Genomic DNA, 25,720 nt, shown 5'->3' with positions numbered 1-25,720 from the left:
AACCAGGGGAAATTAATTAGAATGCCAGGCAGGAAGAAAGAAGAAACTGCTTAGGAAGAGTAGAATTCAAGAAGCAGTGGGGATGATGGGGATTAAGGGAGCACTTGTGATGAGCACCGGGTTATTAAGATAAAAACTTACTAAAAAAAACCATACACACTGTGGGGACGGGTGGTGCCGCCTGACAGCTGGTGCAGTCCCTCGGTGTTTGTTCCTCAGAAGACACCTCTGCGTCCGTCCATTCCAAAAATACTTGTTCAGCACTGCCTGTCGTTTGATCAGGCAGTTTCCTACCTGCTTGGGATACACCCGTAAGCAACACAGGTGAAGATCCTTGCCTCTGGGGCTGGCAGTTTTCCACTGGGGGGGAGGGGGGGATCACACTATCCCTATATTTCTGGGTCTCACTTCTTTTTCCTCAGGCTGACAAAACCAAAAACTTGAATTCTAGTGTTTTCTTTAGTGAAATTTAAACAGTTTCCTGTAAATACCTTTGATCATTATTTATAATCTCCTAAATGGCCCACACTCCACTGATAATACTATGCCTTTCAGTGACCCACTACAGCAGAGAGGGCGCATGCGAGTGGGGAGGGCAGAGAGAGAGAGAAAATCTCACGCGGGCTCCACACTCAGCACAGAGCTCCACGTGGGGCTCGATGCCACGACCCCAGCATCGTGACCTGAACTGAAATCAAGAGTCAGACACTCAACCGACTGAGCCACCCAGGGGCCCCTGCTACAGTTTTCTTGGGAGAGAATACCAGAGCCATTTACACAGGGTAACAGAGGAAATGAATAATTCTTATCTGTTTGTAAAGTGATGTTACAATTCAGTACTCAGGTTATATATAAGCAAACAGCTTTATCTGAAGCCCGCCATTTTATTTAAAAAATGCCAAGTTTTCGTCCTAGTTTAAGATCTCTTCTTGCAAAGGAAGTTCTCTTTCTCCTGTCTGTTGAGTAGCCCCCTCTCCTTTGAGCTCCTCGCCTGCCGGCTGCCTCATTAACAACTAGGCTTTGCAGTGATGTTCTGAGTCCTCCGTTCCTCTTCGTGTTAGGATTGATGTTATGAAAGGAAATCATCGTGACTTCCCCCGTTAGATTTCAAGGTCAGCACAGACTTCGGAGCTTTTGTAACAAGTCTCCTCTTTAAAATGACTTTGTTGCACAAATTCCGTTTTCTTTCAAAGAGAAAAGGATCTCTTTGCTCCTTCCCTAGCGATCAGTGGCAGTACTTGAGATCTCAAGGCTTTAGCACACAATAAGAAAAATCCACAAAAGATGTGATTTCATCTAATTTTCACATGGCTATAAAGTGATTTTTTCCCCCAGTTTTAAAGTGCGGGTTAGCTACAGAATCACTGTTTTAAATGAGATTTTCCTGACTAGCTTCCGCTGAGGTATCATCTCTAGCAGAATTTGGTTAAGGAAATCGTTCAGGTAGGTCTCACTTCTTAGAAGTGAATCACCCGGCTGTGGTTTCAGAGATGTTGGAGGACAGAAGAGTGTGCCATCATTTCTTCCTCCGGCTCTCAGGGTGGGGACTGAGGGGAGGGACACAGATCGGGCCAGGAAAGGCCCCGGGATTCATCCGAACGAACTTAGAGGTCACTGGCCTCGTCCCACAACGCATCCCACCCAGCAAGTGGACAGTTGCTCCCAGGAGCTGCACAGAAAGGCAGAAGGGGGGAGGGGTAAGGAAAGGGCAGCTCACCTCATGTTCCTTAGGGGGATCTGGAAAACCATCTGTGTAGCAGATTTTGTCATTGGTGCTGACCCGTTAAGACTGTATTTCTGGAGAAGATGTAAACAGCTGTTAGGTTAGAGAGCAAGCCCTGGTGTGGTGACTTGGCTTAACCCAAGTGACTCCATTTGGGACCTGTCGTCTCTCTCTCTCTCTCTCTTTAATGTTTTTTATTTATTTTTGAGAGCATGTGAAGGGAGCAGCGGGGGTGGGGGGGTGGGAGCACAGAGACTAAGATAGAGGATCCAAAGCAGGCCTTGCACTGACAGCACAAAGTCCAACACAGGGCTCAAACCCACGAACCAAGAGATTGTGACCTGAGCCGAAGTCGGACGCTCAACCAGCCACCCAGGCACCCCTCTTTTTTTTTTTTATTTTTAAATTTTTTTTTTTCAACGTTTATTTATTTTTGGGACAGAGAGAGACACAGCATGAACGGGGGAGGGGCAGAGAGAGAGGGAGACACAGAATCGGAAACAGGCTCCAGGCTCTGAGCCATCAGCCCAGAGCCCGACGCGGGGCTCGAACTCACGGACCGCGAGATCGTGACCTGGCTGAAGTCGGACGCTCAACCGACTGCGCCACCCAGGCGCCCCGCACCCCTCTTTTTTAATACATCTATGGAAATTCATTGCGAGCAAAAGTCAAGATGTTGGACTGTGGGAAAATTATGTCTTTGAGGTTGGATGAAGTGGATGTGGAGGATATGGATGCTTTCTTAGCGAAAAAGTATTCTTTTCAAAAATGCGTAACTTACTGGATTCTCCTTCACTCTTGTACACACCCTTCAGAAAACATACCAGATACTGCTGGCAAAGAAAGGAGTTAATCCTTCACATTAAGGGGTTTGTACTATTTCTGGGGACCAATTTTGACTTTTTAAAAATTGTATGTGTATTGTTATTAAGAAACAGTACAGGGGCGCCTGGGTGGCTCAGTCAGTTAAGCATCCAACTTCAGCTCAGGTCATGATCTCACAGTTTGTGGGCTTGAGTCCCGCGTCGGGCTCTGTGCTGACAACTTGGAGCCTGGAGCCTGCTTCGGATTCTCTCTCTCTCTCTCTCTCTCTCTCTCTCTCTCTCTCTCTCTCTCCCCCTCCCACACTTATGCTCTGTCTCTGTCTCTCTCAAAAATAAATGAACGTTAAAAAATTTTTTTCTTAAATAAAAGAAAAAGAAAAAATCTGGTACGTAGCTAAAATCTGGGTTAGTTGTGTGACCTTGGAAAAGTGACTTCGTCTCTCTGATTCTCAGGTTTTTTTGTTTGTTTTGTTGTTGTTGTTGTTGTTTTTTTAATCAGTAAATGGAGACATTGTGGAGTTGTCTGTAGGGTGAAGATGTGAGGTAGTTTGTGTAGAATCCTGGTCTGCGAGCTGGTACACAGTCGATACTCAATAAATGTTAGGCAAAAGTAAAAGTTCTGTTGTTAAGTAATTTCAAGAAGCAATTATTAAGCACCCGTTGTGGTCACACAGCCCCGCGTCCAGCTCTGTGCTGACAGCTCCGAGCCTGGAGCCTGCTTCAGATTCTGTGTGTGTGTGTCTCCCTCTCTCTCCCTGCCCCTCCCCTGCTCACACTCTGTGTCTCTCTGTCTCTCAATAATAAATAAATGTTTAAAAAAATATTTTTTTTTAACATACCAAAGTTTCCCCTTGATAAACCTTTAAGTTGTTTCCACTTTTCACTGCAGACTTTGTAGTTAGGTATTCAGCTTCACTTCCCTATCAACAAGTGGACTCCAGCTATAACCCCAAAATTATTGTTATATTAACTCCACACATCTGATCTCCCAGGATACGCCTGTAATCCGTGCTGCTGTATCCTCAGATCTGTCCGATAAACTCATTACACATTACATGTTGACATAAGTAACATTTTTATGAGAAATAACTTTCCCAAAGAAAAATTTCATGAGAAAAGTGACTTTATTTCACATTTTTGCAAATCTCTTTGATGTCTGATTTAATGTAAGACATCTGGATTTTCTAATCTTTTTTGCATTCAATCTATTAGGATGTTACTGTGGTTCAAATACATGAAGAAATCTGTTCTCATGCAGATAAGAATATTTTAATAATTTCAGATAATTCTTCTTTGACACTGTAGCAAAAATATAAACGTAATTGTTCCTTAAAGGTGAATTATAATGTGGAGTATGAATATTGATGAACTTCTTGTATTCTGGTACATGAAAGTGATTGGTCTCTCTTGGTATTTAAATGCATTTTTTACCTGGGTGGCTCAGTCGGTTAAGCGTCCGAATCTTGGTTTCTGGTTTTTGCTCAGGTCACCATCTTGCAGTTTCGTGAGTTGGAGCCCCACGTCGGGCCCTGTGCTGGCTGCGCAGAGCCTGCTTGGGATTCTCCGCTTCCCTCTCTCTCTCTGCCCCTCCCCGACTTGTGCTGCCTCTGCCGTTCTCAGGATAAATAAGTAAACTTGAAAAAAAATTTTTTTTTTTTCATAAAAATAAATGGGTTTGTTACCCGTGTGTGACTTTATTGCTTCACGCATTGGCCAATAAAACAGTTCTGATTCACTGAATTGTATTGTTCTTCCATTCCCTGTGTGTATCCAAAACCATTCGCATTTGTTAATCTTGCCACTGACTTCACGAGGAGAATTTTGTTGCAGTTCTAAAGACTCGCATGATAGTCGCCACGAGTTTTCCAAAACACCAATGTTCACGCTCAAATTTTATCGCTGAAAACAGACCCTTTCAGCTGTTTCTGAAGTAACCGGCTCACTTCGCTCATTTTCACTTCCCGAGTCCGAACAGCCACAGCTTGTCAGTCATCTGTCCAAGGACAGGTGGTGCCGCGCGGAAGAGGCTAGCCCCGCTCGCCATTGTGTTTGCGCGAGTGTGTTTCCTGGACACAGCCGTCAAGGATGCGCACCTCTGTTGTGCCGTGCAGAACATTACGATTTCTGACTTGCGGGTCAACATTTCGCAGAATTTTCGTGACTTCATCGGAAGCGCTCACGACGTTTAATGTTTTTATGCTGCCGGCCTGGCTCCGTTCCAGTCGTCTCATTCTCCTAGTCCAGCTCTGTGCCACTTGCCTGAATTCCTGCTAAGGTCCCAGCACTTGTACCCACCATCGCCTTCCCCCGTTAGTACGAATGGCCGCGTGGCGAGCCGGCACGTGCCTCCGTAGGACTGGGAGGGCAGTAGACTCGGAGTGCTTCGTGGCGTGAAGGCAGTCTTTCCCCCTCGAGTCCCTCGGGATCAGCAGAGTGTCCGCGAACTGCTGGTCCGGAGACAGTGACGGGACAAACACCCGGGTGACGGAGAAGTGCTTGTCGTTCCTGCGCAGATGAGTCCCCTCAAGGACAGAAAAGTCAGAGAGCAAGGAAATAGAAGCAGCCTCTTTAAAGCAGAAAGGGGCTTTTGACTTTCAATAGAAGGACTGTTCTGATAGAGAGCGGGAAAAACGTTAACAGATCATAAATTGGAATGTAAATACTCTTGAGTTATTTAAATTCAGGGACTCCTATTTTAGAAAATTCTTATACTTCCCATTTTTACAGACCATCGTAGGTTATTTATAATAATGGAGAACAGACGCCAGATGCTCTAGGAAATAATTTTAATAAACGAACGGTTCTCAGTTTTTGGTTTGCTTCATAATGACCTGTGTCTTTTTTGGTATGTTGTTTCATATAGGCAACTATTAAAATTGGTCTTCAGCAGATACCACATGAAGCATGCTGGAAAAGTGTAGCTAAAATTCAAAATCTGTGATGGAAAAATCTATAAAATTAGAAATTAAATCTTTATTTTCCTAGTCCGTGTGTATTAGACCTTGTGGCTGTTTGACCCTTTGTATGAACAGATACTGAAATTGATAGTATTTTTTTGTTTCAGGAAAGTATCTAAGGCAAAAGAGAATTGACTTCCAGCTTCCCTATGACATCCTTTGGCAGTGGAAACATAATCAGGTACAGGAGCCTATCTTACAGGTTTTGTTCTGGGGAGGGGGGCCTGCAAGTCTCTGTCTCTGCCTCCTTGTTACGCTCTCATCTTAGGACGTATGGAGAAGTGTCCCCGTGAAGGTTACGGACTAAGGAAAATGAATTTGCATCCATATTTAATGTGACCTATTTGCCTGTATTCCTACTTCAGAATAGCAGTGAGTTCCTGCTTCCCTGGGCAACCTTCTGTATGATTCTGGACTTTTATTCTGGTAGCAGAGATGGTTCTGTAAGAATCCTGTTTGATGCAGGTCCCGGGAGAATTTAGATGTACTGCCAGCGGCACTAAGAAATTTCAGGCTTTATTTTTGTTGGCTCCTTCCCATCAGTGTGGAATTTATTTTTCACATACAAAAGAGATCTTCTACCAAAGGAAACAAGGGAAACATTTTAACACTCGTGTACTTTTAACAGATCTTTAAATGGGGAACTAAAAGTGGGGAGGTGCTTTCTTTTCTCTCCTTTGCCCTAACTGGAAAGTTTCCCCAGTAATGTTTGTGGTGAGCTGGAGCCCCCGGCCCCATGTTGAAAGCAGCAGTGGAAAAGAGTCATGCAAATGTGATGAATAGACTCCTGAGCTTTGCCCAGATTCCACCAAAGTTTAATTTTGGAAAGCCAGAAGCCATGGACCTTCTCTGCATTCTGTTCTCTGGTGACCTCTCTTCAGTCTGGGAGGATCGATATGTTAGACATTTGTGTCAGAGTTCATAACCATGAAGGAGACAATGCTCTGACTCTCCCCACTGAAAAGTGATGGTGGGGCTTCTCTTACAGGTTAACACGCCCTCTCTTAGGGCATCTGGGGGCTCAGTCGGTTAAGCGGCCGCCCCTTGGTTTCCGCTCAGGTCCAGATCTCATGGCTTGTGGGGTGGAGCCCCGCGTCGGGCTCTGCGTTGACAGTGCGGAGCCCGCTTGGGGTTTTCTCCTCTCTCTCTCTTCCCTCCCTGCCTTGTGCTTGCTGATGCACTCTGTCTCTCTCTCTCTCTCGAAATAAATACGTAAACTTTTTTCAAGTTTATTTTCTTCATTGCAGTATGAAAGCTTTATTTCCTGCCTTCCCTCTCCCCTTTATTCACTTAATTAATTGCCTTAATTAAAATGTGAAATGTGTTTTTCTGGAATACCCACCCTGAAAAGGTCAGGGTGCTCATCTTTTTAATTCCATATATTCCCGCAGACCATCTCAACAAGCTCTGTGCAACTTTTCCTTTCTTTTCATAAAGGCAAATCAAGCCTTAAGCAATTTTTGTTTAAGTCTAAAAACATGCTAAAGAAGCTTATAATTGAAAACGCATTTTCATTAAAGTGTTTACCGTTTCTTCTGTTGTTGAATCTGTTTCTCTCTCACCTCACCCTCCTCTAGTCTAGTAAGTCACTTTTTATTTCAGGGTAAAAAGTGATCACACCAAGAATTTCCCTCAGATACACACAACCCAGAAAATCTTTTAAATATTCCCATGGGAGCAGGGCACATGGATAATTTCTTGTGTTTTTAGTGATTGATGCTGCTGCCTGGCGTTTGAAGTTAAATGCTATATCAGGATTTTTCTTTTTTTTCTTCTAGCTATACAAAAAGCCAGATGTCCCACTATATAAAAAAATCCGTTCAAGTGAGTAACTTGGGAGCTATTTTTTCTGCCATCATACCATCAATGTTCTTCTTGGCCTGGCACTTAAAAAATGATCTTATATGTTTACAAATTACTCTTTGCTGTCTTCTCTCAAGATGTCTACGTTGATGTCAAACCCCTTTCTGGTTACGAGGCCACCACCTGTAACTGTAAGAAGCCAGATGATGATACCAGGAAGGGCTGTGTGGATGACTGTCTCAATAGGTACTGTACTAAATTGATTTCTCTAAAAGCACAGGCTTCAAGACCTAGGACACTTCATTTGGAGGGAAAAGTTAAATAAGCTCTTTGAATTGCTCTCATGAAGTTGCATAAAGATACATAAAACCTACTTGATGGGCTGTCTTAATCTACTTGGGCTATTACGGCAAAATACCATTGACCTGGTGGCTTAAACAACAGAAATTTATTTCTCACAGTTCTGGAGGCTAGGAAGTCCAAGGTCAAGTGCAAGTATTTGCTGTCTGGTGAGGACCCACTTCCAGGCTTATAGACAGCCACTTTCTGCCTGTGTGCTCACGTGGCCTTTCCTTAGTGTGTGCTCACGGAGGAGAGCTCTCTGGTCCTCCTCCTGTAAGGGCACTGATCCCATCGTGAGATTCCCACCCTCATACCCTAATATAAGCCAGTTGACCTCCCAAATGCCCTACCTCCAAATAACCATCACACTGGGGGCCAGGGCTTCAGCTGTTCGTTTTGGGGAGACACAAACATTCAGCCCATTACATGGGCTGCATAGGGTAACAGGAAAAGAATGAGACTTAGAGTCTTAACCATACCCAGGTTTAAATCCTGTTACTACTTATAAGACCTGAGGAAGGTTATTTAACCCCTCTCATAAAATTAGTACCTTCTTTATGGGGGGTTGGGAGGCTAAGGATCTTAGGAGACAATGTTCATAAAGTATTCAGCACAGTTCTAGAAACTTTCCTAGATCTCTGTACATTGTAGCCATAATGAGGGCATAAGGTAGGATGGTGGCAGTGAAAGAAGGGCATGATGTGTTTGGAAGGAAAACTGGTCTGGTGACCCATTGGCATGTGCACATAGATGGACATGTGTTGACTGAGTCGGTGTTGCCAATGAGAGATGGTAATCCTGTTGCCACGGAATGAAAGTATGGGGTCTGATTAGTTTGGAGATGGAAACTATTATTTTACTTTGGGGCCATTGAGTTCTAAATGACATGGAGGTTTCAAAATGGAAATGTCTGATAGAGACCCTGGAATGGAGATCTAATTTGTTGGTTTTAGTAACATAAGCAAATTTACAGTAAAGAAGAACCAATGATGAACTTTACATCGATACTTCCTGTTCTAGATAGTTTTCCTAGCCAAAGACAACTGCTTCCCCAGTGTCTAGTCAACTGTCCTATGGGCTACGGGAATCAATGTTCTAGTACCTCCTGTATCAACATGACATCTGAGAAACTCTGCCTTACACATCATTGTAAATTCACATCTTATATATACATACATGCATACATACGGTTTTACATAGGAGTCATGGCTGCTGGTATAGTCTGTGTTGTGCACTGATTTTTTTCCACTCACAGATGCTTTATATACACACTTTTATGTATCCATGTGGTCCGCTCACTCACCATTTTTAGGTGCTCTGTTATCTTCTGTAGGTTGATAGCCCCTAGTTTGCCAACCTCCTGTGGTTCATCATTCACATGACTCCCAATGTTTTGCTATTAAAAATGGCACCACAGTGAAACTGGGCACATTCCTCTTTCTTTAATTCTTAGGGTGCACTCTCCGAAGGAGCCTTACCTATACGGACTGTGAATGTTTGCATAATTCCTACTCTGCACTGTCCAGTGGCTCGCATGAAATGATGAGTGGATTTGGGGTGTCACCACCAGTACCTGAATATTCTCACTTCCCCATAGTTGCACCACCACTTAGGGATTCACACCTAACTTTATTTTCGGTGCTTTATATTTCATTGGTTTGATATTTGGGAGTATCATATATCTTTAAAATTGCTTAATGTGCATTCCTTTATGTGCTAACCTTACTGTGTTTTTTTATATGATATTTATTATCTGTGAAATTGCTGTAATATAGCGACTATCTCATTGGCTACTTCCCTCTCTTTTTCACAGTACTCCAATGAGATAGGTAATAGTTTTATATTTTATCAATGAAGGATCCTAGAGTTTGGGTAGCAGATTGCTCCATATTGTACACAACACTTGAGTGACAGAGACAGAATTTGAATCCACACATGTCTTAATCAAAATTTGTGTTCTTTCCAGTATATACGCTGCTTACTTTTAAGTCGTTAGTCTTTTAATCACATGGAATTGGAATCCAAATATTTACCTTTACATAATCACATTGGTTGTCTTGGGTCATTTTTGTTGGTATGGGTGTCACATTTATCCTTAACACCGTGTTGTCTTTCTTCAAAAACAAGCAAACAAACAAAAACCTCAGATACAATGCTGCCAACTTTATATCAGGAGAATATGGTTCCTACATATGCATGCACCTAATGAATGATGTGATAAATGCATACATTTAAATACAAATGTATTTATTTATTTATTCTGTATTTAATAAAAATTAAAATTTATTTATTCTGTATTTAATAAAAATTAAAATATAGTATTCAGTGGGTGCTTCCTTATATATTTAAAAGTAACCCACATAAAGATTTACTTAAATGGAGCAACCTAAAATGTCTTTCCTGTCTTTGGGTTCTAGGTTTTGTTAATATTTCAGGGGAAAGCTCAAAGGATCTGTAAGATTCAATTTTGTGTCTATGTTAAGGTTCATATATCCACAGAAAACTAGATTCAGGACTTTTTATTTTTATGTATTTTTTAATGTTTTTATTTATTTGAGAGAGAGAGAGAGAGAGAGCGAGCATGAGTGGGGGAGGGGCAGAGAGAGGGAGACAGAATCCGAAGCAGGCTCCAGGCTCCGAGCTGTGAGCACAGAGCCTGACATGGGGATCGAACTCACAAGCTGTGATCGTGACCTGAGCTGAAGTTTAACTAACTGAGCCACCCAGGTGTTTCAGGACTATTTTTAATAGCAAGTAATGAGTTTTTATCATCAGTTCAAGTAAACGGTCAAGAATGTGTCCGACATTGTTTATAACCTCAGTAACAATTTCCCTAGTAAATATGGTAAAACCTTGGTTTGTGAGCAATCAAGAAGGCACATAAAATCAAGGAGGCATTTTCAGGAGGGGTGTTTAGTAGTATTCATGCAGCGAAGAATTCATCAGAAGAAAGCATAAAGGTGGTGAATTTGACAATAAGCCAGTGCCTTTCACAGGCTAAGCTGATGGTCAGACCTTGAGGACCAGCCCAGTGGGTACTCTTAACTGCTCGTTTCTGTGACAACACTGTGCTCTCTTTGCTCTTTAGATGGGGGTAATGTTTATTTGAAGAAAGACTGTGACAGTTTATAAAATGTTACATGGGTTTTTTTACGAGATTTGTAAGGTGTGTGTGTGTGTGTGTGTGTGTACATTATATAAAATATGTGATATTTCGATCTACCATTATATTCTTAATCATCCCTTGTTTTAATCCTGTTCAGTAGTCTCACTGGGATTTCAAACCCTATACCAAAACTAAATCACTTCTGTGAAAGATCTAGAACTGTAAAAGCGAAAAGCAGTGAGAAGACAGGTACACAACAACTTTGTCTACTGTGTTCAGAAATTTTGGCTTGTTAATTCACTAGTGGTTATAGGTTCAGCTAGTATATAGACTGGAAATGTTATTTCCAGTATGGGAATGTCATTTACACTAACAAAATATAAAATTCTTATAAAACAACGACAATGCAAATGTACTGAACTGTATGCTTAAAAATATTTACAGTGTGCAGTTTATGTGTGATTTTGCCACAATTTAAAAAGAAAACAAAATCTGTACATACCCATGAGCTGCTTCAAAACAAAAATGCTATGTAATCTGGAAATTATTAATTCCTCTATGGTCTGTGGTTTTATTCTTAGTACAGAGCTAAATATGATACTGTGTTTACCGAGGATGCTTAGTGGACAGTTAGTTTAATCCATCCGGTGTTTATAACTTGACTTGGTAATTTTCAGTATTATTAAGTTTTGGAGTTATGTATTAGTACCTTGTTAACCAATCCAACCTTGTTAAAATTAAAAATTTTGTGTATTCCTTTTAAGAGTTCCTATAAAAGAAAAATGGGTCCCTGAAGGCATATGTAATATTATTTGACATGCAGTTCTCTCTCTTCTTTCTAGAATGATCTTTGCTGAATGTTCCCCCAACACTTGTCCCTGTGGTGAGCAGTGCTGTAACCAGAGGATACAGAGGCATGAGTGGGTGCAGTGTCTGGAACGATTTCGAGCTGAGGAAAAAGGTTGGGGAATCCGAACCAAAGAACCCCTAAAAGCCGGGCAGTTCATCATCGAGTACCTGGGGGAGGTTGTCAGCGAGCAAGAGTTCAGGTACGGTGATTAGTGGGGACACCCCAGGAAAATGGCAAAGAGACCAGATGAGAATGGAAAATGGAAGATTTCCAATTTACTTTCAACTTAATCATTAATTGGCTTTCGATTCTTCCTCTCCTCTTCAGGAACAGGATGATTGAGCAGTATCATAATCACAGCGACCACTACTGCCTGAACCTGGATAGCGGGATGGTGATCGACAGTTACCGCATGGGGAATGAGGCCCGATTCATCAACCACAGCTGCGATCCCAACTGTGAGATGCAGAAATGGTAAGAAAGCAGGGGCTGGCGAAGCCAAGAGTCCAGCAGCGCGGAAGACACGAGGGTATCACTAGAGGGATCTTGCCGCAGTGTGGGTCAGCCGGCACGAGACCTCCGGCGATCCCGTTACACCGTCTCCTCCCGGCAGAGAGTAAGCTGCTGCTGTTTCCTCACTTCAACCTGACTACCCCCAGGAAACCACAACAGTACATACGATGCTACAACGGTAATACCCGACACATACTGACTGCTCACTGTGTGCCGGGCGCTGTGTCACATGGTTCTCCTGTGAGTTTGCTCAGCATATTTATTATAAGCCCACTGGATTTGTCACAGTGAGAAACAAAAATTAGTAAAATAGACTAGAATCTAACTGAAAAGGAAAAAAATTACCTCTTAGATAATTACACGAGCACAATATGTCTAACGTAATAATTTTGGAACTCTGGAGCCTGTTGAAAGCTTGCAGCTACTAGGGGAAGGCTGAGATGGCACGCTGTGGTTCCTTTTGGTCAATTTCAACTTAGAACAGTAGCAACCACCCATCCTCTACCCCCAGCCACACGGCAGGCGGCTACGTAGGCATTGCTGGGAACAGCTTGCTCACAGATGGCAGAAGCCAGGCTGGGTAAAGAGGACCCTGTCCTCCGAACGCCGGGGATCCCTGTCCTCCACCATTGTCGTAAGCCCCTCTTCCTCCACCTGAAGTGACTACCGAGAGACTTGAAGGGCCCTATTTTCTTCCCCTTCATTTTTCACTTTTCTTCTGCTTGGGAGCTAGAAATTAAAGGTTTAGGATATGTAAACACTGGGAAAGGAGGGAGAATCTTATTTCCAGATGTACCACGTTATTACGTTCAAACTTGCAGTGTTCAAGGAAAAATCACAAGGAATACAAAGAAACAGAAAACCGTGGTCCATTCAAAGGAAAAAAATAATTCAAAATAATTTTTCCCTAAAAAAGACTCAATTGAGAATACATTAGACAATGACCTCAAAACAAATGCCCAAAGATGCTCAAAGAACTAAGGGATGATGTGGACAAATTTGTGAAAATGATGTGTGAACAAAATGGAAATACCAAAGAGATAGAAAGCCTAAAGGACCGTAATTGAAATGAAAAATCCACGAGAGGGATTCAAAGGCAGATTTGAGCAGACTAAAGAAAGAATCCGTGAACTTCAAGATATGACAATGGAAATTCTCCAAGCCTGAAGAACAGAAAGAGAAAAGATAGAAGGAAAGAGAACAGACCCTAGGCGACCTCTGGGACACCATCCAGCAGACCAACCTGTGCATCGTGGGTGTCCCAGAAGTAGCAAAGAGAAAGAGGCGGAGAGAATATTTGAAAAAAATAATGCTTGTAAACTTTCTACGTTTGATGGAGGGCATGAACACAAACAACCACAAAGCTCACCGAGCTCCAAGTAAGAAGAACTTAAAAGAGACTCACAGCAAGAAACATAATCAGACTTTGAAAAGATAAAGAGCACATCATGAAAGCAGCATTAGACAAGCACATCATCACATACAAGGGATCCTCAATAAGACGATATGCAGGTTTCTTATCAGAAATTTTGGAGGCCTGGGGCACCTGGTTGGTTCACCTGGTGGAGTATACAACTCTTCATTTCAGAGTTGTGGGTTTGAGCCCCATGTTGGGTATAGAGATTACTTAAAACCTTAAAGAAAAAAAAAAAAGCGGATGGCTTACACTCTCCAATCAAGTGACAGAGTGGAATTCAACATCCATTTATGATTAAAACTTTAACCAAAGTGGGGATGAGGGGCACCTGGGTGGCCGTTGGTTAAGCATCTGACTTCGGCTCAGGTCATGATCTCACAGCTCATGAGTTCCAGCCCCACAGCTCAGAGCCTGGAGCCTGCTTTGGATTCTGTGCCTCCCTCTTTGAACAAAGTGGGCATGAGAGAACATACGTCAACATAATAAAGGCTACATACAACAAGCCCACAGCTAATATCATACTCAGTGGTGAAAGTCGGAAAGCTTTTACTCTTAAGATCAGAAAACACTCGGGGTGCTTGCGTGGCTCCGTTGGTTAAGCATCTGACTTTGGGTCAGGTCGTGATTTCACGGTTCGTGAGTTTGAGCCCCACATCACTCTCTCTGCTGTCAGCTCAGAGCCCACTTCGGGTCCACTGTCTCCCTCCCTCTCTCTGCGCTCCCCACCTCAAAAATAAACAAACATTAACCAAAAACAGATCAGAAAACACTCTTACCACTTTTATTCAACATAGTACTGGAAGTACTAGCCAGAGCGGTTAGGCAAGAAAAAGAAATAAAATACATACAAATTGGGAAGGCAGAAGTAGAACTGTCTCCATCTGTAGATGACATGACGTTGTATACGAAAAACCTGAAAAAAGTGTTAGAGCTGATCGATGAAGTTTGAGTTGCAGAATTCAGAATCAAAATATGCAATTCAGTTGAATTTCCATACTCTAATAATGACCTATCAGAGAATTTAAGAAAACGATCCTCCCATTTTCAACAGTGGCATAAAAAATGAAATACCTAAGAGTAAATTTAACCAAGGAAGTAAAAAGCACGTACACTGAAACCCTTAATGATTCAGTAATGAAAAAATTGTAGAAGGCACAAATAAATGGACGATATCATATGCTCAAGGAATGGAAGAATTAATGTTAAAATGTCCACACTGCCAAAAGCAGTCTACAAACTCTGTGCAATAAAAATCAAAACTTCAGTGGCAAATTTCGGGGAAATAGAACAAAGAATCCCAATACCCCAAATAGTGAAACGAATCGAGAAAGAAGAATAAGGCTGGAGGCTTCCCACTTCATGATTCCCAACTGTTACAATGCTATAATAATCAAAAGAGTATGGTATTGGCATAAAACAGATAGAAATGGATGTAGTACAACAGAGCGCTCAGAGAGAAAGCTGCATTCATATGACCAATTTAAGGCCAAGGTAGGGAGCGGGCGGTCCGTTCAGTAAGTTGTGTTGGGAAAACTGGACAGCCACATATGAAAGAATGAAACTGGATGCCTGTCTTACACCACACACAAAAGTCCAGTCGGGATGTCTTGAGAACTTAAAGGTAATACCTGAAACTATAAAATTCCCAGAAGTAATCAGGGGATGAGCTCCTCGACATCAGTCTCAGGGAGGACTTTTTGGGTTTGACACCAGAAGCAAAGGGCAACAAAAGCAGAAATGAGCAAGTGGGACCACAACGAACTCTATACGAAGGAAACCATCAACAAAATAAAGCACCCCACAGAGTGGGGGAAAGTAGCGCAATTCACATATTTGGTAGGTGGTTAATATCTAAAATACATACAAAGAACTCTTACACCTCGGTAGCAACGAAGCAGTCCAGTTGAAAAAGGGCAAATGGTCTGAATGGACATCTTTCCAAAGAAGACATGCAGATGCCCAACAGGTGCATGAAAAAGGGGCTCAGCATCCTTAATCGTCAGGGAAACGCAAATCAGAACCACAAGGAGATAGCACCTCAAGCCTGTTAGAACAGCCATCGTGAAAAAGACAAGAAATAGCAAGTGTTGGTGAGGAGGAGGAGTAAAGTGACCCTCGTGCACTGTAGGTGGGAATGTGAGTTGGCCCAGCCACTGTGGAAAACAGTATGGTGGGCGCCTGGGTGGCTCAGGGTAAGTGTCCAGCTCTTGATCTCAGCTCAGGTCATGGTCTCAAATTTTGTGGGCTCGAGCCCCACCTCATCGGGCCCTGTGTTGGCAGCATGGAGCCTTGCCTGGGACTCTCTCTCTTTCCCTCGCTCTCTGCCCCTCCCTCTCTCTCAAAATAAATAAAACCTTAAAAAAAAAAGTATAAACTTTTCTCAAAAAATTAAAAATCGGGCTGCCTGGCTGGTTCAGTTGGTACACAGCATGTGACTCTTGATCTCGGGGCCATGAATTCTAGCCCCACGTTGGACATGGAGCCTGCTTAAGAAAAAATAAATAAATGATAGAACTACCATATGATCCCACATTCCACTTCTGGGTATTTATCCGAAGGAAACAAAAACACAGACTCAAAAAGATACTTGCACTCCCATGTTCATAGGAGCCTTGTTTACATAGTAGAGACATTGAAATAACCCCAGTATTCACTGATGGATTAATGGAAGCTTGCTAACAGGATAGAGCTTGAGCACAAGAAAACACTTTGTAATTGAGTGTGGGGATGGATGTTAAATAGAATTACTGTGGTGATCAGTTTGCAATATGTACCTTTATTGAATCATGTTGTACACCTGAAACTAATATGTGTGTCAGTTTTTTCTCAGTTTAAAAACGATCAGAATAGGTAACACATGATCCAACTACATGCTGTCTACAGGAGACTCAACTTTAGATCCAAAAACAAACAGGCTGGACGTGAAAAGATCAAAAAAGGTATTTCATACAAATAGTAACCCAAACAGCACAACAGCAGCTACACAAAATGGACTTGAAACCAAAAATGGTTACAAGAGACAGAGAAACACATTGTGTACTAATAAAAGATTTTGTACAACAAGAAGATAAAACCGTTACAAAGATTTACACACCTGGGATGCCGGGGTGGCTTAATTGGTTAAGGGTCTCACTTGGTTTCAGCTCAGGTCATGATCTCGGGGGCGTAAGATCGAGCCCCTCCCTCTCCCGCCAGCTCTGCAGTGGGCGTGCAGACTGCTTAAGCTTCTGTGTCTCCCTCTCTCTCTTCCTCTGCGTGGGTGTCTCCCCCCACCCTCTCTGTTAGAAAGATGGAAGGAAGGAGGGAAGAAAGTATAGTAAAACCTTGGATTGCAAATCTGCGAGTGGTCCACAGGATGAGCAAATTTTTTTTAATGTTTATTTTTGAGAGCATGAGGGGGACAGAGGATCTGAGGCGGGCTCTGTGCTGAGAGCAGAGAGCCCGACACTGGGCTTGAACCCACAAACTGAGATCGTGACCTGAGCCGAAGTTGGACACTTAACCAGCCAAGCCACCCAGTCACCCTGATGAGCAAACGTTTCTAATGCATTTTATCTTGATAAACAAGCGATGTCTTGCAATACGAGTAGTACGTGATACCCAATGTCACATGATCACAACTGAGCCAGTGGTTCTGGAAATTCGCTTGATACATGAGTGCTTTGGATTACAAGCATGTTTCCAGAACAAATTATGCTTGCAAACCAAGGTTTTACTGTACTTGGAGATGAATTAAAATAACACGGCACACCTAAGCTTACAGGACACAGCAGAGGCAATGCTGAGTGGAAAGTTTGTAGGCATAAATGTTCACATTACAAATAAAAAAGATCTCACGTCAACAACCCAACTTCACCACTTAAGGAACGAGAAAAAGAACAAACTAAACCCAAAGCTAGCAGAAGGAAGGAAATCATGAACATCAGAGTAGAGAGAAATAGAGTATAGGAAAAACAGAAAGGAAAATCAGTAAAACCAAAAATTGTTTCTTCAAAAAGATAAAGTCAACAAGCGTTTGCTGGATGGACTCAGAGTAAAAGAGGACTCACGAAATTCAGAAATGGAAGTGGGATCACCACCAATTCTACAGAGATACTAAGGATTGTAAGAGAACGCTATGAACAGTTGTATGCCAAAAAATTGGATTACCTCATTGAAATGGACAGATTTCTTGAAACACAAAACCTACCAAGACTCAAATCATGAAGAGACAAAAAAATCTGAATAAACCTGTAACTGGTAATCCGTAATGTTATGCGTAATCAAATCTGTAATCAAAAATCTCTCAACAAAGAAAAGCCCTAGAACTGATGGTTTCACTGATGAATTCTTCCAGACTAATGCCAATCCTCAAACTTTTCCAAAAAATTGAAGAGAAGGAAACACTTCCTAACTCACTCTGTGAGGCCAGCATAGTCCTGATACCAAAGCCAGACAAAGACCCCAAAAGAAAACTACAAACCAAGCCAGTATGCTTTGTGAACATTGATGCACGAGTCCTCAACAAAATGGTGGCAAGCAGGATTTAGCAGCATATTAAAAGGATCGTATGCCCTGACCAAGTGGGATCTATTCTTGGAATGCAAGAATGGTTCAACATAAGGGAATCATAAGAGTTCAACGTAAGAGAAAGTGTGATAGGCCACATCAATAAAATGAAAGGAGAAAAAAAAATCCTTTCAATTGATGCAAAAAAAGCATTTGACAGAATTCAACACCCTGTAATAATAAAAGCACTAAAAGGGCGCCTGGACGGCTCAGTCAGTTAAGCCTCCGTCTCTTGATTTCAGCTCAGGTCATGATCTCACGGTTTGTGGCTTCAAACCTCACGTCAGGCTCTTCACTGACAGCGTGGAGCCTGCATGGGATTCTCTCGCTACCTTGCTCTGTGCCCTTCCCCTGCTTGCACTCTCTCTCAAAATAAACATTTTTTTAAAAAATAAAATAGGCATAGAAGAAAACTACCTGAACATAATACAGTAGTCCCTCCTTATCCGCAGTTTCACTTTGCTTAGTGTCAGTTACCGGTGGTCAGCCTTGGTCTAGATGCGGATGACCCTCCCTCTGACATATGGTCAGAAGGTCAGTAGTAACCTAACACTATGTCACAACGCCTCCATCATCCACTTCACTTTATCTCATCATGTAAGCATTTCATCATCTCACATCATCACAAGGAAAGGAAGAATAAAATAAGATAGAGGCAGAAAGAGACCACATTCAGTTAACTTTCATTACAGTATATTGCTATAACTGTATTTTATTATTACTTATTATTAATCTTTTACTGTGCTAATTTATAAGTTAAGTTTTATCATAGGTATATATGTTTAAGAAAATACATAGTATATTTAGGGTTTGGGTTTTGTTTTGTTTTTTAATATGAAATTTATTGTCAAATTGGTTTCCATACAACACCCGGTGCTCATCCCAACAGGTGCCCTCCTCAGTGCCCATCCCCCACTTTCCCCTCCCTCCCACCCCCCCGAGGGTTTGGTGCTGTCCACAGTTTGAGATATCCACTGGGGGTCTTGGAATGTATCCCTCATAAAGTCATGAGCGACATGAGGGTGCTTGGCTTCTGCGCTTCCGTTGAACACAGTTTTGAAGTTCTAGCCAGAACAATTAGACAAGAAAGAGAGAAAAGACATTCGAGTCAGAAAGGAAGATGTAAATTTAACTTTATTTGCATATGATATGATCTTATGTAGAAAATACTAAAGGCTTCACAAAGAAGCTGTTAGATCTCATAAACAAATTCAGCAAAATAACAGTACAGAGTCAACACACAAAAATCAGGTGCATTTCCATACACAGTGAATCTGCAAAGGAAATTACAAAAACAATTTCATTTACAATAGCACATAAAAAGAATAAAATACTTAGGAATTAACCAATGAGGTGAAAGAATTATACCATGAAAAAACTATCAAACATTGCTGAAAGAAAATTAAAGAAGACATAAATTGAGGCGCCTGGGTGGCTCAGTCGGTTAAGCATCCGACTTCAGCTCAGGTCATGATCTCACAGTTCATGGGTTCGAGCCCTGCGTCGGCTCTGTGCTGACACCTCAAAGCCTGGAGCCTGCTTCGGATTCTGTGTCTCCCTCTCTCTCGGTTCCTCCCTCCCCTTCCCCTCTCTCCAAAAAAGCTTAAAAAAAAAAAACAACTTTTTTAAAAGACATAATTAATGGAAACACATAAGACTTAATATTGTTAAAATATCAGTATTACCCAAAGCCATCTACAGATTCAGTACAACCCCATCAAAACCCCTATGACTTTTTTTTACAGAAATAGAAAAACCCATCCTAAAACTCACATGGAATCTTGAGACCTGAACAACCAAACCATTCTTTAAAAGGACAAAACTTGAAGGACTTCACACTTCCTGATTTCAAAACTTAACCTCAAAGTTACAGTCATCAAAGCAGCATTTTATTGGCCTAAGGACAGACCAATAGACCCATGAAAGAGAAAAGAGAACTCAGAAATAGTCTCTCACATACGCAGTCAAAAGAGTTTTGACAAGTGTGCCAAAATCATTCAGTGGAAAAAGGATAGTCTTCAACAAATGTTGCTGGGAAAACTGGATATCCATATGCAAAAAAATGAAGCTGGACCCTTACCTAACACCATATACAAAAATTAAATACATCAAGGACCTAAACTAAGACCTAAGACGACCAAACTTCTAGAAGAATACTTGAGGCATGGGGCACCTGGGTGGCTCAGTCGGTAAGCCTCTGACTCCAGCTTGGGCCATGATCTCGCGGTTTGTGAGTTCGAGCTCCTCATCGGGCTCTGTGCTGACAGCTCAGAGCCTGGAGCCTGCTTTGGATTCTGTGTCTCCCTCTCTCTCTGCTCCTCCCCCACTCACACTGTCTCTCTCTCAAAAATAAACATTAAACAAATATATTTAAAAACAGGATAGAAGCTCACACAGGTAAGCAGTGAAAATAGACAAATTGGATTTCGTGAAAATTTTTAAATTTGTGCATCAAAAGACACAGAGTAAAGCGGCAACCCACAAAATGGGAGAAGATAAACATCCTGATTCAAAAATGGGCAGGGGCGCCTAGGTGGCTCAGTCGGTTAAGCGTCCACCTCTTGATTTCTGCTCAGGTCAGGCTCATGGTTGTGAGCTTGAGCCCTGCACCGGGCTCCACGCTGACAGCACTGACAGTATGGACCCTGCTTCGGATCGTCTCTCCGGCCTTCTCTCTGCCCCTCCCTTGCTCATGCCTGCTCGCAGGCGCTAGAGCGCGCTCTCGCACTCTCTCTCTCCCTCTCTCTCTCAAAATGAGTAAACTAACTTAAAAAATAATAATTAGGGGCGCCTGGGTGGCGCAGTCGGTTAAGCATCCGACTTCAGCCAGGTCACGATCTCGCGGTCCGTGAGTTCGAGCCCCGCGTCGGGCTCTGGGCTGATGGCTCAGAGCCTGGAGCCTGTTTCCGATTCTGTGTCTCCCTCTCTCTCTGCCCCTCCCCCGTTCATGCTCTGTCTCTCTCTGTCCCAAAAATAAATAAACGTTGAAAAAAAAAATAATAATTAAAAAAAAGGCAAAGGACTTGAAGAGACATTCCTCCAAAGAAAAGAAACAAATGGTCAATAAGCATAGGAAAAGGTGTCCGAGAGCACTAATCCTTAAGAGCGCCACCTGACGCCTATCGTGTGGCTGCGTCAGAATAACAGAAAACAAGCGTTGATGAGGATGTAGATCAGTTGGTATCCTTTCGCAGCCTGTGGGGATAGAAGTAGTAGTGCCACTTGGGGAAACTCAAACAATTAAAAACAGAATTACCCTATGGCCCAGCAGTTCCACCTCCGGCTGTTTACACAGGATTGGAAGCAGTGTTTGGAAGATGTGTCTGCACCTTCGTATCCACAGCAGCATTGTTCATAGGCGCTAAACTGTGGAAGCAACCCAAGTGTCCCTCGGGGGATGCTGGGCCAGCAAAATGTGGTGCATACGTATGACGGAATTATCATTCAGCTTTACAAAGGAAGGAAAATGCACAATATCCTACATCGTGGATATGGACCTTGATGTCATTATGCCGAGTTAAAAAAGCCAGGCACAAAAGAGAAACACTGCACAATTCCACCTGCATGAGGCGCTCAGAGTCGTCAGCATCGCAGATGGTGGAATAGTGGTGAGCGGTGAGAGGGTAGCCGGTTGTTACACGTGGGGTGTTCCAGTTTTACAAGACGAAAAGAGCCATGAGCGTGGTTAGTGGTGATGGCTCTACAACAATGTGGATGTACTTAACACCACTTTTTATCTTATGTGTGTTTCAACACAACTTTTTAAAAGATGATAGTTTCGACAGATTTCTATTTTTGTAAATTTTTAAATTTACATATTACATAGAGACAGATTTTTTTCTTAGTATTTATTTTTCAGACAGATTTTTTTCTTAGTATTTATTTTTCTGAAGCAGGCTCCAGGCTCTGAGCTGTCAGCACAGAACCTGACACGGGGCTCGACACCATGAGCCATGAAATCATGATTTGGGCTGAAGTCTGACACTTAACCGACTGAGCCACCCAGGCGCCACCAAGACACAGATCTTAAACGTAAATCACCACCCGTTTTTACAGACGTGGACACCCACACAAGCCACATCCTTACCGACATATAGAACATTTCCATTTTTCAGAAAGTTCCTTTCTACCTCCTTAGAATCTCGCCATCTCAGAGGCAACAGTGATGTGGTTTCTGTCACCAGATTCATCTTGCCTAGAGCCTGTTGCGGAACTGCATATATATGTAGTCTGTGTCTGGCTTCTTTCAGTTAGAATAGTGTTTTTACAGTGTACCTGTGTTCAGTACATCAGTGTTCTGTTGATTTTTATTCCGGGCTAGTGTTCCTGTATATACGTATACCACAGTTAGTTTATCCATTTTCCTGAACAGTTTTTTTCTATTGGAAAAGTTAAATGAACAAATTCCTTGAAAAAGCACACCTTACCAAAAACGACACCAGAATAGATAAAAAAGTCTGAATGTCTATGAGAAATTGGGTATATAGTTAACAGTTGCTGACAAAAGAGCTTCGGGCTCAAATATCTTCATTGATGATTCTTATATATTCTTTTTTTTTTTTTTTACATTTATTTATTTTTGAGAGCTAGAGACAGAGCACAAGTGGGGGAGGGGCAGAGAGAAAGAGGGAGACACAGAATCTGAAGCAGGCTCCAGGCTCAGGGCTGCCAGCACAGAGCCTGACGCGGGGCTTGAATTCATGGACCATGAGATCATGACCTGGACCGAAGTCGGATGCTTAACCGACCGAGCCACCCAGGTGCCCCTGATTCTTATATATTCTTAAAGAAGAAATAATGTCTCTACTACCAATATCCTATAAACTCTTGTATTTCATAAGGCTAGTATAACCTTCATCCAAAACCTAACAACGTTAAAAGAGAAAAAATATAGGCCAGTATCTCCCATGAACACAGACACAAATATCCTGATTTAAATGTTAGCAAAAAAAATAAAATTTTAGCAAATCAGCTCTAGCAGTATATAAGAAGGTTAATACATCACGACTGTGTGGGGTTTACTCCAGGAATGAGAGGTTGGTTGGCTGGTTGAACATTCACAATCAGTGTAACTTAACTACATTAACAGAATAAAGGCAAAAAATCATATATCATCCCAACAGGAGCAACAGAAAAAACATTTGATAAAATTCAGCAGTATTTATAGGGGCATCTGGCTGGCTCAGTCAGAAGAGCCTGCACATGTGCGTGTTGATCTTGGGGTTGTGAGTTCAAGTCCCATGTCCGGTATAGAAATTACTTTTAAAAAAATTTGGGGGGTGCCTGGGTCACTCAGTCAGTTAAGCATCTGATTTCAGCTCAGATTATAATCTCGAAGTTCATGAGTTCGAGCCTCACATCGGGCTCTGTGCTGACAGCTCAGAGCCTGGAGTCTGCTTCAGATTCTGTGTCTCCCTGTCTCTCTGTCCCTCCCCTGCTCACACTCTGTCCATCTGTCTCTCTCTCTCAAAAATAAACATTAAAAAAAATTATTTTTGAAAATAATAAAAATTAAAAAATAAACTTTCGGGATACCTGGGTGACCAGTTGGTTAAGCATCCAACTTCAGCTCAGGTCAAGATCTCGAGGTTCGTGAGTTTGAGCCCCACATCTGGCTCCATGTTGACAGTGCAGAGCCTGCTTGGGATTCTCTCTCTCCCTGTCTGTCTCTGCTCCTCCCCTGTTTGTGTTCCTCTAAATAAATAAATAAATAAATAAATAAATAAATAAAACAATTCGATTTCCTTCGATTTCCTCGGTTATTAGCTGTGTGACTTCCGATAAGTTACTTAACCTCTCTGCCTCAACTTCCTCATTTAGAAAATGGGGGCCATAATACTAATAATAGTGTCTTTAAAAAAAATTTTTTTTTAATGTTTATTTAGTTTTGAGAGAGACAGAGACAGAGCGTGAGTGGGGAAGGGGCAGAGAGAGAGGGAGACACAGAATCGGAACCGGGCTCCAGGCTCCGAGTTGTCAGCACAGAGCCAGACGCAGGGCTCGAACTCACGAACCGTGAGACCATGACCTGAGCTGAAGTCGGACGCCCAACCGACTGAGCCACCCAGGCACCCCTAATAATAGTGCGTTTTTAATACTGTTGTTGGGAGGATTAAATAAGTACAGCAAGATGTTGTAATTAACAATCACTCAAGTGATAGCTATAATTATTACATAAAGCATCTAGAATAGTACATGGTAGATCATTAGTAAGTTACATAGAATAGAACCAAAGAGCGACTCCTGTACAGGTGAGAAAGCTGGAGATCAGTAGGAACTAGAAGTTTTACAGATTAACCATAAGAAATAATTTACTTAATAAGTAGACCTACACCATGTTTTAGAGCGACTTTGAATATCAAGCAGGAAACGTTAAGACCTATTCTCACTGACAGCATGGTCCGTTTTTTCCAGAAAGCTGACTGAGGACTATTAATCTGGCAGTGTTACGCAGGCTGGACAGAATGGAAGCGAGATATTATACTGCAGAGTCTGGCCAGGAAACCTGGGTAATTGGACACAGAAACAAAGGCACATTTGAAATCAGCATACCCGTTTTTCTAGGGTTTAGGCAAGGTATTAAGAATCTCTACCTTCAGGGGCACCTGGGTGGCTCAGTCCGTTTAGTGTCCCAACTCTTGGTTCCGGCTCAGGTCATGATCTTGCAGCTTTGTGGGGTTCGAGCCCCCATAGTAGGCTCTGCGCTGACCCAGCAGAGCCTGCTTGGGCTTCTCTCTCTCTGCCACTCCCCCACTCCGCTGTCTTTCTCTCAAAATAAAGAAATAAACTCTAAAAAAGAAAACAAAGGCTCTCTGCCTTTAACCCTGTCCTTTTCTCTAGGTCTGTCAATGGAGTGTACCGGATCGGACTGTATGCTCTTAAAGACATGCCAGCTGGTACCGAGCTCACCTACGATTACAACTTCCATTCCTTTAATGTTGAAAAGCAGGTGAGCATCACGAGTCCATCAAGAGGGAGGTTGAGCGTCCTCACAGCGCCGTCCCCAACACCGCCTTCTGTAGACAGCATTGACGTACGGCCGCTGTGAAGTGAATTGGAGACGGTGGTTCTCACCCCATTCACCGACCCCCTTGCTGGCTCTCCCTGGTCTCGGAACTAGAAAGAGACTGCCCGGTCGTGTTTGGTCCTCGGTCAGTTCTTAACTTGCCTAGTGAAGAAGTTTTCCCAAATTTTAATCTTTCCTTTCCATGGAAACACATTAAGTTTCTCCTCAGTTATTTTCCTCTGTGTGAAAATGTCCTGATTCACACTGTTGGGTGCCCAGGTGCTCGGGACTTCTGTTTGAACTTGTAAGTGAACTGGCAGCCAAGAGTTCTCTTCTCTTTCCTTTCAAAGCAACTGTGCAAGTGTGGCTTTGAGAAGTGTCGAGGGATCATCGGGGGCAAGAGTCAGCGCATGAACGGGCTCACCAGCAGCAAAAGCACCCAGCCTGTGGCCACTCACAAGAAGTCTGGACGGTCAAAGGAGAAGAGGAAGTCTAAGCACAAGCTGAAGAAAAGGGTGAGTCATGATCTCCTGGCTCTTTCCCCGAACAACTGCTTAGAGGCGCTTACTGGCGGGAAGAGGGGACGGCAGAGGGGCAGCTTCTTACAGCGGCTCTAACATTCTGCGAGGGG

At 42.5% G+C, this 25,720-nt stretch overlaps 1 protein-coding gene across 9 annotated transcripts in view; it reads left to right on the top strand.

Annotated features, from left to right (window-relative positions):
• Positions 1-25,720, top strand: part of ASH1L (ASH1 like histone lysine methyltransferase) — a 197,075-nt gene that overhangs the window by 153,503 nt on the left and 17,852 nt on the right. For all 9 annotated transcript variants that reach the window (XM_045454357.1, XM_045454362.1, XM_045454360.1 and 6 more), the window contains 7 exons: positions 5,612-5,685; positions 7,283-7,328; positions 7,445-7,553; positions 11,598-11,804; positions 11,933-12,079; positions 24,924-25,032; positions 25,440-25,604. In XM_045454357.1, coding sequence (XP_045310313.1) covers positions 5,612-5,685; positions 7,283-7,328; positions 7,445-7,553; positions 11,598-11,804; positions 11,933-12,079; positions 24,924-25,032; positions 25,440-25,604 — 857 coding nt within the window. The remainder of the gene's footprint in view (positions 1-5,611; positions 5,686-7,282; positions 7,329-7,444; positions 7,554-11,597; positions 11,805-11,932; positions 12,080-24,923; positions 25,033-25,439; positions 25,605-25,720) is intronic.

This window comes from Leopardus geoffroyi, chromosome C3 (assembly GCF_018350155.1).
Source record: "Leopardus geoffroyi isolate Oge1 chromosome C3, O.geoffroyi_Oge1_pat1.0, whole genome shotgun sequence".
NCBI lineage: Eukaryota > Metazoa > Chordata > Mammalia > Carnivora > Felidae > Leopardus > Leopardus geoffroyi.
The sequence above is the reverse complement of the archived record's forward strand: the minus strand, read 5'-3'. Positions and strand labels throughout refer to the sequence as shown.